General features: G+C 37.4%; 1 protein-coding gene across 1 annotated transcript; it reads left to right on the top strand.

The window, feature by feature from the left end:
- Positions 1-11,423: 11,423 nt before the first annotated feature.
- On the top strand, positions 11,424-14,720 carry LOC113272884. The gene has a single exon (XM_026522675.1). It carries the CDS (start codon positions 11,424-11,426, stop codon positions 14,718-14,720), a length of 3,297 nt encoding a protein of 1,098 aa, XP_026378460.1.
- Positions 14,721-15,062: the final 342 nt, after the last annotated feature.

Genomic DNA, 15,062 nt, shown 5'->3' with positions numbered 1-15,062 from the left:
GCCACTTTCTCCATCGTGCCACTGGCATGCACAAGTCATGCCGCAATGCCACTGCGCCATTTTCAGGCGCCAACACAAGGTAGCCACAATCAACTGCTACCCTTATTCATAAGATGCGATCTCGGCCATCGAAGTTCACCACCAAACCGATAAGCTCGCGGCAAGTTTTAGGCGACTAGCCAAGACGAGCCTAGCATTACATGCTATTTACCGGCGGCAAGCCTCTCAATTTTAACTTACCACACGTAGCAAAGTGCTACATGTTTTCCACGGAAATACTCGAGACATCAAAATATGTCACAAACTGGGGGATGCTCATCAGGGTATTGGTCTGGCGGTTTATAGTGTGCGGCGTGCAATGCGCCTGTTACAAGAAAGTGTCATGAAGTAGGATAATTAGTGTTGGTGATAAGTAACGGTGTAAACAATTTATCTCCTTCATCATGGAAGAGTAATGACCGGCGGTTCCACGAATTCACTTCTCTCATCATGGAAGCATAATGTATGGCAGTTACATGTTACTCTTTTCTTCTACCACTCAATCGTTTCCACTTCCTACGAGACCAGGGTACGTTTCACTATGACTTGTATAAATAGGTCTCACCTATTTCCACCAAAAGACAAGTTTTTGGTCGGTAACATACATCATCTAGAAATCACCAGGTAACTTTCCATTCGGCTTACCAGTTCTACTTTCTGATACAAGTCACAAAAACTCTCACACTTCCAGAATCAACTATCCTGGTCTCAACACTTTCTTCGCTTCCCTCCCTAAGACCAACCCTTCTCCTTCACTTTGTGACCTAAGCAAGCATGGAACGGCCATTTCTTGGTTTAAGCCAGGATTGTACAGATTGGTCTCTCAAATCCCGTGCAGTACATTGTTTAAGGTTGAGACTCGCTTCTCACCCACACACCCGAAATTACCAAAATCAGCAGAAACGGTTTTCACCCACAAACAGAAGGATATTGCTTTCAAAGCACAAAAGAACACTAAATTACTTGATAAAAGTAAAAGTGTTGGCCACTCTGAATTTGATCATATTGAGACCGATTCATCAGATAAAGATCTTGACAACTCAGTTTCATTGATCACTAGACAGTTTATAGATCTTCTATTGAAGAGAAGTAAACGGTTCATCAGAGATGAACCCAGGTCATCAGTCAAACCTCACGACTGTGCCCCTCTTAAAAACAAAGACCGTCGACACTGATGATGAGGATATGCCTCAGTGTTTCAAGTGTAAAGGTTTTGGTCATTTTGCTAATGAGTGTCCAAATCGTAGGAAATACACTGGGAAGAAAGGTCTTGCTGCAATTCTTGATAATAGTGATCATAAATTTTATGTTGATAAGGTCTTGCTGCAAATACACTGGGAAGTACGATTGACATGTTCTTATTATACTTTTACTAGTCATGAACTGTCTATGTGTTACAAGTACAAACATAAAATAAAATATGTCAATATAATTCAACCGAGAGTAAATCGATTATCAAACAAGCTCAAACTTGTTCAGAAGTTTTCTGAGGTATGTAAACTCATCTCTTCTCCGAAGAAGTTAATTTCTAAAGAAAAGATTAGACCACTAGAGAAATAAATACGGTCTAAACAGTCTGTGAAATAGGATTCTATGAATTCCATTCAAGAAGGTTATGGTGGACAGATTATTGTTCACCCCAGCACAACTTAATTGTGTTGTTGGTGTATCTTGTCTCAAGTGCCTGGTTCAAAAGAGACAAGAGATTGCACACTTCAGGCGTTAGGATTTTTTTTTTTTTTTTTTTTTTTTTTTTGTATTTCGCCTGTTTGGAATTTTTTCATCTTTTCATACCTAATTGATATTGAAAGTGCTTTCCTTGTTCGATCAATAAAAGAGGGTTAAAATCGACAATTCTGCCTTCTTTAGGGTTGAGAATTGTGTGTATGTGAATCTTCATTTGTATAAAGGTTCCGTAACCCTACATTCCTTTTTCCTTCTATAAAAAACTCTTTTTATCACAAGATTGCTTGTTGAGCCTGATTTGTGAATTCCTCTCACAATCTCATACTTTTATGGAGACTCCAAGCATTATGTCTTCTGATGGAAAAGATGTTAATATGATTGTTAAGCCATCAATCATGAAGGAAAAACATAAATCTCATGTACCTTCAACTTTGAAAAGAAAAAGGAGGAATGTGAGAAAACCAAGGGTTGTTCCTTCAAATCTTCAGAATACAGCAAATAAAGGCTATTATTTTTAGGACTCTTGAAATTCAGAAGGCCTTGGTTCCACATCAGTCAAGAAGGTTTGTTGGAATTGGATCCTTTCTTCATGAACCTTACGTTCCAATGGCTGTTGATGACAAGGAGTTCGAGGACGATAAAGAATTTCTCAAAGGTCTTAATGTCTAGGAAACTTCTTATGAGAACTTATTCTTATGATTTAAGAAGGATAACTAGGGTTTGGAATAACAATTATTGTGAGTACACATAGCTAAACGATTTTCATCTTGCATTTTTTTTAGATTTATTTATTTAAATTCTAAAGTTAATTTGGAAGATGATTTTGTAGTATTAATCTTTATTGGTTTCATATATTGCAAAAATGGGATATGTGTGTTTGTGTCCGTGAACTATGATTATCCCGTATTATGTCAAAAGTTAAGCTTATTGTGTCATTATGCAAATATTGATGGAAGATATGATGAACTTTTGATTACAAAGATTAAGTCTATGATATCATTATCAAATTTCATAAAAAATAAAATGAATCTTTGAATATTCCGCAATATTGATCTTTCCCTGATACACTTCTATGTGAAAGTACTGTGCGGCTCCGTAAGTTCTCTTACGTTGAGCATTTCCGATTAAATTAATCATTGGGTTCACTTGTGGTTAATTTAATTGAGTTTTATGGATACAAATTCATGTTTCATGTAATTTGTTAATGTCCAAAGAAATCCTTCTTTTCTTGCAAAAGTAAGGTCGCTTTTTTTGTTCTTTCGGGAATGGCATTTTATGGGGGAGAGTTCTTATTTGAACTTGTGCTCAATTGCCAAATCTTTGTGAGGAGTGCGGCTGTGGAATATTGTAGGAGTTTTCTTATATCTTTATAAACTTCTTGATGAATGCATTTAGTTTCGACTATATGATTGCATCTAAATGAAGTTGATATGTTTTCTTTTAGTCATGAAGAATCTCTATGAGAATTTCATTATGATCCCATTAGTTTTCGTAGATTTGCCAATTTATATTGACAAAAAGAGGGAGAATTAATGTGTAGTTCACACTACAAATACATATGGTTTACGGATCATTATGTAAGGGGGAGTGGTTTTCATATGAGATGAAGTATTGACTAAGGGGAACTGATACATATCACCATAGTATTGTTGTCAAAGTTGTGATACAATTGGACTTTGATGTTGTGTAATAATACTATGACACTGTATAACAATAAGAAAACATCTTGTTTTTATATATTGTTATAGCTGTGGATCTTCAACAACTATGATGCTGAGTTGAACACGTTCAGAATCACTGGAGTACTTGGAAGTGACGAAGATTTCGAGTAATGTTGAAGAACCAAGGAAATCAAGCATTTGGATGAGAAGCTACAAAGTTTATTTATCTTGTAATCCATATATATTGGTAGTTTTGTCACTAAAATTGACAAAGGGGGAGATTGTTAGAGCACTTCTCGGTCGAACTCGCAAGCGTTGCTATCTCAAGCTTGTTGTCAAGTTTACTTTCCAAAACTACAAGTCTTGATTTCTAGTCTATTTATAGCTAAGTCTCGGATTAGGATAGTAAGTGTAGTTGAGCAATAGACTTCACGGCGTTCATCGATTGAAGACGAAGAGATAATAAGGGGAGCTTGTGGAACTTCATCAACAAAAGGTATGTGGATACTTTAACTCATCTATCACTCTAAAGTCTATCTACTATATCTCTTATTTAAGACAAAAGTTGTATAGTTATATAGACTTCGATTATACACATTTGATATTTCGAGCCGAGTTTAACTCGCTTACATATTTCTCGAAATATGTGTTGGTAAGCTTTCGCTTTGACCAAGTTCATCTTATATTCTTGACGAAAGTCAAAAGATTATCATGTGAAAATCGCCTGGTAACATCTTACATGATTTATGTGAGACAGTCATTTGATGTAGACTCGAAATGTTTCGTATTGATCATTCGATTACTTGAAAATTTCTTTGAAGCTAATAGTTTGTGTGAGACAGCTATTGTCATCTTCTAAGAATGTTTCAATAATTGAAATGGGATTTAGAACAATTAACCATGATTGGATATACACAATATGCATACTTGTATGCTAAACTGTTGCATGTTATTCCAAGTCCGGGAACCATAGTATGCATACCCGTATGCGCACTGGTTGGTTAATGAAAGTCCGAGAACTTAGTATGCATACCCGTATGCGTACTGGCGTAAAGTTCATGCCCGTAAATTCAACTGAGTTTGGAGGTATGTGTACCCATTCGTATACTGGAGAACCCAAACTAAGTCTGACCACTTAGGTATGCGTACCTGTTTGCATTCTTGAGTAGGTTATGTTCTAATATTGGTTTGTTCATGAACTAATACATTTATATATTAAGGAATGCAATCTTTTTCAAACCATGGCTGTACTGTTCATGAATTGATTCGAGTGAATCAAAATCGATTTTGCTTCAATTGTGTCTTGTATACTTCTATGAGAATATAAACAATTGAATAACTCTAGAACTAGTTTCATTTGAGTCATTTGAACTAGTTATGGTTAAGATGAATAAGGTTGATATGAAAGTGTTCATATGGCTAACTTCGGTTAACTATTGTTGAGCCAACAAGGTGCACACGTTTAGGTACAGTTACTCATATCTAAATGAAGTCACTTTTCATTTGTGTGTAACAAGCTAAGTTCGATCTAACGGTTGAAAGATATTAGCTTGAAAGATTTGTTACCAAGGTAACATTATTTCAAATACTGATTTGAAAACTAATCCCTACACCTCCTGTGTGATACTAGTTGCGACTAGAGTCGATTATCCTTTAGCCTTACGTTTTTTCCAAAACCCTATAGGTTAACGACTTGAAGACTTCATTGGGATTGTGAAGCCAGACCCAACTATTTTCTCTGTATTTGCGTGTTCTGATCTTGCTGTTTTCTATCATATTGAGTACCATCTTCTCTAAGATTTGCTCGAAATTTAATCTCAGATAGGCAAGATAAAAAGTAGTCACAAACATCTTCGTCTCATCGTTTATGATTCCACAATATCTTTTTTCGCTACCATACGATTAAGATTATTGTGAGGTGATTGATATTACTAGGCTGTTCTTCGGGAATATAAGACCGATGTATCAATTGGTTCCTGTTCACCTTGATTTATCAAAAGAAGGAACAAAACTCATAGGTATTTATGTGGGAGACAGATTTATCTATTCAATAGACTTTTCTGTGTGAGACAGATTGGTTTATCAAGTATTCGACTTTGGGTCGTAGCAACTCTTAGTTGTGGGTGAGATCAACTAAGGGAATCAAGTGCGCAGAGTCATGTTGGGATGCAGAGGAGTAAGGAACGCGGTTGTACCTTGTTCAGTATGAGATTTGTTAGGGCTCAACTACATTCTGGTCCGAAGTTAACTTGGAGTAGGCTAGTGTATGTAAAGGCTTAATACAGTGTGGTGTTTAAATTTGTCCCGGGGTTTTTCTGCATTTGCGGTTTCCTCGTTAACAAATTTTCTGGTATCTGTGTTTTTTCTTTTCCGCATTATATTTGTTTATATAATTGAAATATCACCAGTTGTGCGTAGTTCAATCAATTAAATAATCGAACCTTTGGTTGTTGATATAAATTGATTGACACTTGAACATTGGTCTTTGGTACCGTTGAAGTTGTTTCACATAATAATCAGGCTCGCAGATTTCTATCTGTTTGATTTGCTGATTACATTGTGAAACAGAGATATAACTTTTGGATATATTTATTTATTGAGCTCGCTTTATTAGTTGGTGCTCTCAGAATTATATTGGAGTTTTTCCATACAGATTTCCTAAACGAAATATTGGGTGAGGTTGTTAGACCCCCGCTTTTTCACTTACAACTCAACTTTATTTGCTTTACTATTTACTTTGCTTTAATCGAACTCAAAACCCCCATTGTGACATTTTGACAATTAAATCTACCTGCTCTTCGTCGGAACGAACTTGACTCCCATTATATTATTTATAATTGATTGGAAATAAGATCACTAATTTGTTGCACCCATGACACACATCAAATTTTGGTGTCGCTTCCAGGGAGCAGCCGGTAGCTTTAGTTGTTTCTTTTAGTTTTATTTTTGTTTTAGTTTTTAACTTTGTTTTATAAATTTCTGTTTTATGTACTTAATCTCTGGCACCAAAAGAGTGAGATTATCTGAGGCGCGAGATTCAAAGTTGCAAAGGAACGGTACTGCAAGCACGTCAGTAGTTGCAACAAAAAACCGTCTATAACAGAGATGGTAAACGATACAAATTCACCACCACCTCCACCTTTGGAGAAGAAGATGCGAGAGTCGACATATCCATCTTAGATTCAGAACCATTGTATATTATTCTATCTGCACAGTGGAGCTGAAGTCGAATCTCATTCACCATTTTCCGAATTTCAAGGGACTTCCCAGTGAAGATCTAAATCATCATATTCAAGTATTTTCAGTATAAGATGACAAGTCTTAAGCAAGGAACCGAAGACAGTGACAGGGCTATGCTACAAGCCTTCCCATTCTCATTAACAAATTTAGCAGAAGAATGGCTGTATTACCTTCCTCCAGGGATTATTACATCATGTACTGAAATGAAAAAGTTATTACTAGAGAAGTACTTTCCTGCTTCTAAGGCGTCCGTTGTTCGCAAGTAGATTAGGGGCATTCTGCAAATTACTGAGGAATCTCTTTATGAATACTAGGAGAGATACAAAAGATCGGCGACAAGATAATCACATCACAACATATCACCAACACTCATCATTCAATACTTTTACGAAGGATTACTTCCGGACTAAAGGAACTTGATTGATGCAGCCGATGGTAGTTCACTTACTGAAAAACAATCTCATAACCAACTAGTTTGATTGAGAGTATGGCTTCGAATGCACCACAATATTATACAAGAAACAACTCAAACATCAGAATAGTCGGCGAGATAGAAGAAACTTCACAGTCAGAGCAACTGATAATCAACATAGAAAAGGTAGTCCAAAGAATGGATGCAATGATCATTCCTTCGTACGAAGAGGAAGTCGGGGTAAATGCTATATCCTAATCAGAGGCAAAGGTATGACAAATACTCGAATACCTATAATTGTGGTTGGAAAGATCACCCAAATTTTAGCTATGCGAACAAGCAAGATGCGACTCCTAATCCATATGTGAGACAAGGTGGCTTTCTGAAAATGCGGGGGTCTAACAACCACACCCAAAAATTCGTTTGGAAATCTGAGAGTACTTACTCCAATATACTTTCTAGTGAATCAACTAGACAGTCAGACTCAATCTAGAGAAATGTATATCAAAGAGTTTATATCTCTAACTTTTAATTCAATCTGCAATCAGCAAATAAAAATCTGCAAGCTCGAATGAATATAATAGGAGTAACTTGAACGGTACCAAAGACCAATGTTGAATGATCAATCAATTTCAATCAACAACCAAAGGTTGGATTTTCCAGTTGATCGATTCAACGCACAACCTGTGATATTTCAATTATATAACAAAATATAATGCGGAAAAGAAATAAAACAAACACCAGAATTTTGTTAACGAAGAAAACCGCAAATGCAAAAAAATCCCGGGACCTAGTCCAATTTGAACACCACATTGTATTAAGCCGCTACAGACACTAGCATACTACCAATGAACTTCAGGCTGGATTGTAGTTGAACCCTAATCAATCTCACACTGATTCAAGGTACAGTTGCATTCCTTATGTCTCTAATCCCAGCAGGATACTACGCACTTGATTCCCTTAGCTGATCTCACCCACAACCAAGAGTTGTTATGACCCAAAGTCGAAGACCTGATAAGCAAATATGTCTCACACAAAAAAGTATATAGAATGAACAAATCTGTCTCTCACAGAAATACCCAAGAGTTTTTGTTCCGTCTTTTGATAAGTCAAGGTGAACAGGAACCAATTGATAACCCAGACTTATATTCCCGAAGAACAGCCTAGTATTATCAATAACCTCACAATAATCTAAATTGTATGATGACGAAACTATATATTGTGGAATCACAAATGATGAGACGAAGGTGTTTGTGATTACTTTTTATCTTGCCTATCGGAGATTAAATCTCGAGCAAATCTTAGAGAAGATAGTACTCAAACGATAGAATCGGGCAAGATCAGAACACGCAACTACAAAGAAAATAGTTGGGTATGGCTTCACAATCCCAATGAAGTCTTTGAAGTCGTTAACCTACAGGGTCTCGATAGAAACCTAAGGTTAAAGGAGAATCGACTCTAGTTGATGCAACTAGTAACATACAAGAGGTGTGGGGATTAGGTTTCCCAGTTTCTAGAGTTCTCCTTTATATAGTTTTCAAATCAGGGTTTGTAATCCAAGATACCTTAATAACAAAGCATTCAATATTCACCGTTAGATGAAAAACCTGATTCAACCAAGCTAATATCTTTCAACCGTTAGATCGAACTTAGCTTGTTAAGGAAATCAATCTTTGAAAACCGTGGTTATAATGTTCATGAATTGTTTCGTGAATCAAAATCGATTTTGCTTCGATTGTATCTTGTATACTTGTATGAGATCTAAGTAATTGAACAACTCTCAAACTATTTCATTTGAGTCATTTGAACTAGTTATGGTGAAAATGAATAAGGTTGATATGAAAGTGCTCATATGGCTAACCATTGGTTAACTATTTATGACCGAACTAAGTATACACGTTTAGGTACGGTTACTCAAACCTAAATGAAAGGGAATTTCATTTGTGTATAGCAAGCTAAGTTCGATCTAACGGTTGAAAGATATTAGCTTGAATCTAATCAGGTTTTCATCTAACGGTGAATATTGAATGCTTTGTTACCAAGGTAACTTAGATTACAAACCCTGATTTGAAATCTATATAAAGGAGAACTCTAGCAACTGGGAAATATAATCCCCACACCTCTTGTGTGATACTAGCTGTATAAGCTAGAGTCAATTCTCCTTTAACCTTAGGTTTTTCACGAAACCCTGTAGGTTAACAACTTGAAGACTTCATTGGGATTTTGAAGCCAGACCCAACTATTTTCTCTGTAGTTGCGTGATCTGATCTTGTTGTTTTCTATCGTGTGTGAGTACAATCGTAAGATTGGCTTGAGATTTATATCTCCGATAGGCAAGATAGAAAAGTAGTCACATACAACTTCGTTTCATCGTTTGTAATTCCATAATATCTTGTTTCGTTAATCGATTAAGATTATTGTGAGGTGATTGATAATACTAGTCTGTTCTTCGGGAATATGAGTCTGGGTTATCAATTAGTTCATGTTCGCCTTGATTTATCAAAAGACAGAACAAAAACTCGTAGGTATATCTGTGGGGGACAGATTTATCTATTCAATATACTTTTCTGTGTGATACAGCTTTGTTTATCAAGTGTTAGACTTTGGGTCGTAGCAACTCTTAGTTGTGGGTAAGATCATCTAAGGGAATCATGTGCGTAGTATCCTGCGGGGATCAGAGACGTAAGGAATATGATTTTACCTTTTGATTAGGTCTCAACTACATTCCAGACCGAAGTTAGTTTGTAGTAGGCTAGTGTCTGTAGCGGCTTAATACAGCGTGGTGTTCAAATCTGGACCAAGTCCCGGGTTTTTTTTTTTGCATTTGCGGTTTCCTCGTTAACAAAACTTCTGGTGTCTGTGTTATTTCTTTTCCGCATTATATTTTGTTATATAATTGAAATATCACAGGTTGTGCGTTGTATCGATAAATTGGTAAATCCAACCTTTGGTTGTTGATTGAAATTGATTGATCCTTGAACATTGGTCTTTGGTACCGTTCAAGTTATTTCTCTTATATTCAATTAAACTCGCAAATTCTTATTTATTTGATTGTGGATTGAATAGAGAAATTGAGATATAACTCTTTGATATACTTTTTATTAAGATTGAGTCTGACTGTTTGGTTGATTCTCTTAAAACTATATTGGAGTTAGTCCACACAGATTGCTAAGTGAAATATTGTGTGAGGTTGTTAGACCCCCGCTTTTTCATGTTCATCTACTTTGTTATTACTTGGAAGGCCGTTTACGAAAATTGTAAAAATGAAGATTGATGTTGACACTGGTACATACACTATGGGATTTGATTAAGAGATCATACGCTTAAACATATTTGAAGCCATGCGTTATCCTAGTGATGTCAATTGGACAATTGCTGACATTAAAGGCATTAGTCCATCAATGTGCATGCATCGAATCCTTGTGGAAAATGATATCAAGTCGGTACGTGATGCTCAGCGTAGGATTAACCCCCAATGATGGATGTCGTGAAGAAAGAGATCCTCAAATTTCTAAGTGTGGGGGTGATTTACCCAATTTTTGACAGCAAATGGGTTAGTCCAGTTTAAGTCGTGCCAAAGAAGTCGGGTGTCACTGTGTGATAAATCAAGATGACGAACTTGTTCCTACAAGAGTTCAAACAGGATGGAGAGTGTATATAGACTACATAAAGCTTAATTCCGCAACTGTAAAGAATCACTTTCCTTTGCCTTTATGATGGGTGCCTAAAACACCTTAATATTTGATGCAGATGAGCAGGCTATAGCCTATTTGGAGGCTAAAAATCCAAGTGTCGTAATTTAGATCCTTAGGGGTCCATTTCGATGGGAAACAAGCCAAAGACCAGGACAAGGAATCTTCGATTGCCTTGGTCTTCAGAATTTAGCCAAATTCCATCGTTTAGGGCATCAAACATACGTTTTTCCTATTTTAGGAAAGTTTTTATTTTGTTAATAACTCTTTCGTTAGGAGTCTGTTTGGGCCGTCGTTTGAGGCGAATTGTTTTATTTTATGAGTACTTTCATTATTTTAGGTCGACCAAAATTTTCCAAAAATAGCAAATTAGGGTCTGAGTCGGTTTAGGGGGTTTTTTCATCCTTTCTTGACTAGCAAGTTAGGGTTTTTCCCCAAGCCTATAAAAGAGTCCATCATAAATTGTTTAGGGCAACTTTTTTTTGGAATATATATCTTCTTTATCAAACTTTGTTCAAGTTTAATCGATTTTTATCTAAAGTTGGGAAACCGAAGTCTAGATATTAATCAACGTTCATAGTCGATATTCCTAGGAATATTTGAAGTCTGAACAACGCTTCTCTTTTCTCTAGTTTCTCTAATATCCGCTGCATCAGTTGGTATCAGAGCCAGTTCGATTCCAGGGTTAGTAATATGCCAAGGTTACCAGTTGGTCGAGGTCGTGGTCGAGGTCGTGTTGGCCAAGAAGTTGATCCAATTGATTATAATACGATGAAGGAAGAATTATTGAATGAAATCCGAGTGATGATGGGTCAGAATAACATTCATCATGAAGAAGGAGACGAGGAAGAAGGGGATAATACCAACGAAGAAGGGGATTATACCAACCCTTTTGGTAGAGGACGCCGTGAAGGTAGGATAATCCAACGTGACGATTCTGAGCGCTGGAAGGCCGGAATAAAAGTGGAGGTTCCAGAATTCTATGGAGGTTTAGAACCGGAGGAGTTTCTTTCGTGGTTGAACACAGCTGAGGAAGTATTGGAATTTAAGGATGTACCAGATAACAAACGAGTTCAGCTGGTAGCAACTATATTTCGGGGAAGAGCTAATTCGTGGTGGCAACAACACAAACTACAACGCTCTCGTAAAGGGAAGCAGAAGTTAGTCTCGTGGGAGAAGATGAAGAAACATATGAGAGCAGAATTTTTACCACACAACTATATCAGCTTGATGTACCAGCAACTACAAAACCTACGCAAGGGAACACGTTCTATAGACGAGTACACGAAGGAATTTTATCGATTACTTTCTCTTAACGATTTATCGGAGTCAGATGAGCAAAGAGTCGCACGTTATGTAGGTGGTCTTCCTCAGCAATATCAAGATACACTTAACATGTTTGACTGTTGTTCTATATCGGATGCACATCATAGAGCAAGGCAGGTAGAGAAACAAGTGGGGCGCAGAAGTTCAAATTGGGGTAACAATGTAGCATCTTCCCCAACAAGTAATCGTAGTACGTCAACAACTAGTACTGTTAACAAACCTAATTCGGTTTCGACCCCAAGTAAAACTCCAATCAGCTATTTTGGAGGCAAGTGTAATAAGTGCGGTGAAACTGGGCACAAAGGCACTGACTGTCGCAAAGTAGAACGTGTGAACAAGGTTCTTTTCAATGAAGACAATCGTGAAGAAGATGATTGGGTACCTGAATATGATGAGTATCCAGAGGATGACTCTGAACCTAGTGATGAAGTAGTTACAGGAGATACAGGAGTGAACTTTGTAGCAAGAAGAAGTTTTCTCACTCCACGTACAGATGAGGACGACAACTGGTTACGTAATAATATATTCCAGTCGACATGTACGATCGAGGGAAAAGTTTGTCGTTTAGTTATTGATCTTGGAAGTTGCGAGAATATTATTGACGAAGAGGTCGTGAAACGGTTTAGGCTGGAAACCAAGGCACATCCGCATCCATATAAACTTTCTTGGCTTAAGAAAAGGAATGAGGTGAAAGTAAACAAACGTTGCTTGGTTTCTTTTTCGATTGGTAACAAATATAAAGATAAAATATGGTGTGACATTACTAGTATGGATGCTTGTCACTTGTTGTTGGGTCGACCATGGGAGTTTGACAGGAAAACTAGTCATGACGGGCATAAAAATACCTACAGCTTTTTATGGAACGACGTACGTATAGTACTTGTACCCAGCAAAGAAATTGCACCTAAACCATCTACCGGACAAACTACCAATCTCTTGTCGTTTAAGCAGTTTGAAGTTGAGGCAGAAGATGCAGGAGAACTGTATGTGTTGATTAGCAAAGACCAACAACCGGATGAAAGTAATATCCCTATTGCAGCTCAACCTTTAATTAAGGAATTTATTGATGTTTTCCCTAACGAGTTGCCAGACGAGCTACCACCTCTCCGGGATATACAACACCATATTGATCTCATCCCTGGATCAAGCTTGCCAAACAAAGCGCATTATAGAATGAGTCCTAAGGAGCATGAAGAACTTCGTCGTCAAGTGGAAGAGTTGTTACAGAAAGGTTTGATCCGACAGAGCCTAAGTCCTTGTGCTGTACCGGCCTTGTTGATTCCAAAGAAAGATGGAACGTGGAGAATGTGTGTTGACAGTCGAGCCATCAACAAAATCACAGTAAAATACCGTTTTCCAATTCCTAGATTGGATGACCTGCTAGATCAGTTGTGTGGAGCGAAGGTGTTTAGCAAACTCGACTTGAAGAGTGGGTACCATCAGATCAGAATTCGAGAAGGTGATGAGTGGAAAACAGCTTTTAAGACTCGAGAAGGGTTATATGAGTGGATGGTTATGCCGTTTGGATTGTCCAATGCGCCTAGTACATTCATGCGTATAATGAATCAAGTTCTCAGGCCCTTTATCGGTACTTTTGTGGTCGTTTATTTCGACGATATTCTTATTTATAGTGTTGATATGAACATGCATTTTCAACATCTTCGAGAAGTGCTTTCAACTCTACGTCGGGAAAAATTATTTGCAGCCATCAAGAAGTGTTCATTCATGACTGACCAAATTCTATTTCTCGGCTATGTCGTAACCAAGGATGGAATAAAGGTAGATGATTCCAAGGTTGAAGCTGTAAGAAATTGGACCACACCCACTACACTGCACGAGGTAAGGAGTTTTCATGGTTTCGCTTCTTTTTACCGGCGTTTTATTCATCACTTCAGCACCATTATGGCACCCATTACTGAATGCATGAAAGTAGGAAAGTTCTCATGGTCTGAGGAAGCTGACAAAGCCTTTGAAGCAGTCAAGACAAAACTAATAACCGCACCACTATTGGTGTTACCTGATTTCAGCAAGCCATTTGAATTACACTGTGATGCATCGAAGGTGGGAATTGGAGCTGTTTTGAGTCAGGAAGGACGACCTGTAGCATATTTTAGTGAGAAGTTGAATGGTGCTAAGACCAACTACAGTACTTATGATGTGGAGTTTTATGCCATAGTTCAAGCCTTGAAGCATTGGCGACACTATCTAATTCATAACGAATTCATTATGTTTTCTGACCATGATTCTTTAAGGCATATCAATAGGCAAGAGAAGCTTTCATCTAGACATGGTAAGTGGGCTTCTTATTTGCAAGAGTTCACTTTTGTACTGAAGCACAAAGCTGGGTCGCAGAATCAAGTTGCTGATGCTTTAAGCCGTCGAAGTATGTTACTCAACACCATGCGAACTGAGGTAATAGATTTTGATTCGTATTCTGAACATATTCTAACCGATCCACACTTTGTGGAGATTGTGGATAATATCAGTCTAGGAAAACGAAGTGATTACCTTATGCATGAAGGATTTCTCTTTAAAGGTAACCAATTGTGTATTCCCGATTCTAGTCTTCGATTGAAGATTATTAAGGAGTTACATGACGAGGGGCACATGGGTAGAGATAAACTTTCCAGCTTGTTTCAAAATCATATTACTGGCCAACAATGAGGCGTGAAGTTGCTAAATTCGTGGACAGATGTCGAATCTGTCAAGTTTCAAAAGGAAAAGCAACCAATGCAGGGTTATATATACCACTAAAAGTTCCAAGCCAACCATGGTCAGATTTGAGCATGGATTTCGTATTGGGTTTACCTCGAACTCAGAGGGGCATGATTCAGTATTTGTTGTTGTCGACCGTTTTTCAAAAATGTCTCACTTTATTGCTTGCAAGAAGACCTAATGCACTGAAGGTAGCTGAATTGTTCTTCCAAGAAGTGTATCGTCTACATGGATTGCCCTGTTCAATAGTCAGTGATCGAGACACAAGATTCCTTAGTTATTTCTGGAAAA

This window comes from Papaver somniferum, chromosome 4, assembly GCF_003573695.1.
Source record: "Papaver somniferum cultivar HN1 chromosome 4, ASM357369v1, whole genome shotgun sequence".
NCBI lineage: Eukaryota > Viridiplantae > Streptophyta > Magnoliopsida > Ranunculales > Papaveraceae > Papaver > Papaver somniferum.
The sequence above is the reverse complement of the archived record's forward strand: the minus strand, read 5'-3'. Positions and strand labels throughout refer to the sequence as shown.

Excerpts from the sequence above, each read along its gene's own strand:
- LOC113272884 (XM_026522675.1), top strand. The coding sequence starts at position 11,424 with ATGCCAAGGTTACCAGTTGGTCGAGGTCGTGGTCGAGGTCGTGTTGGC.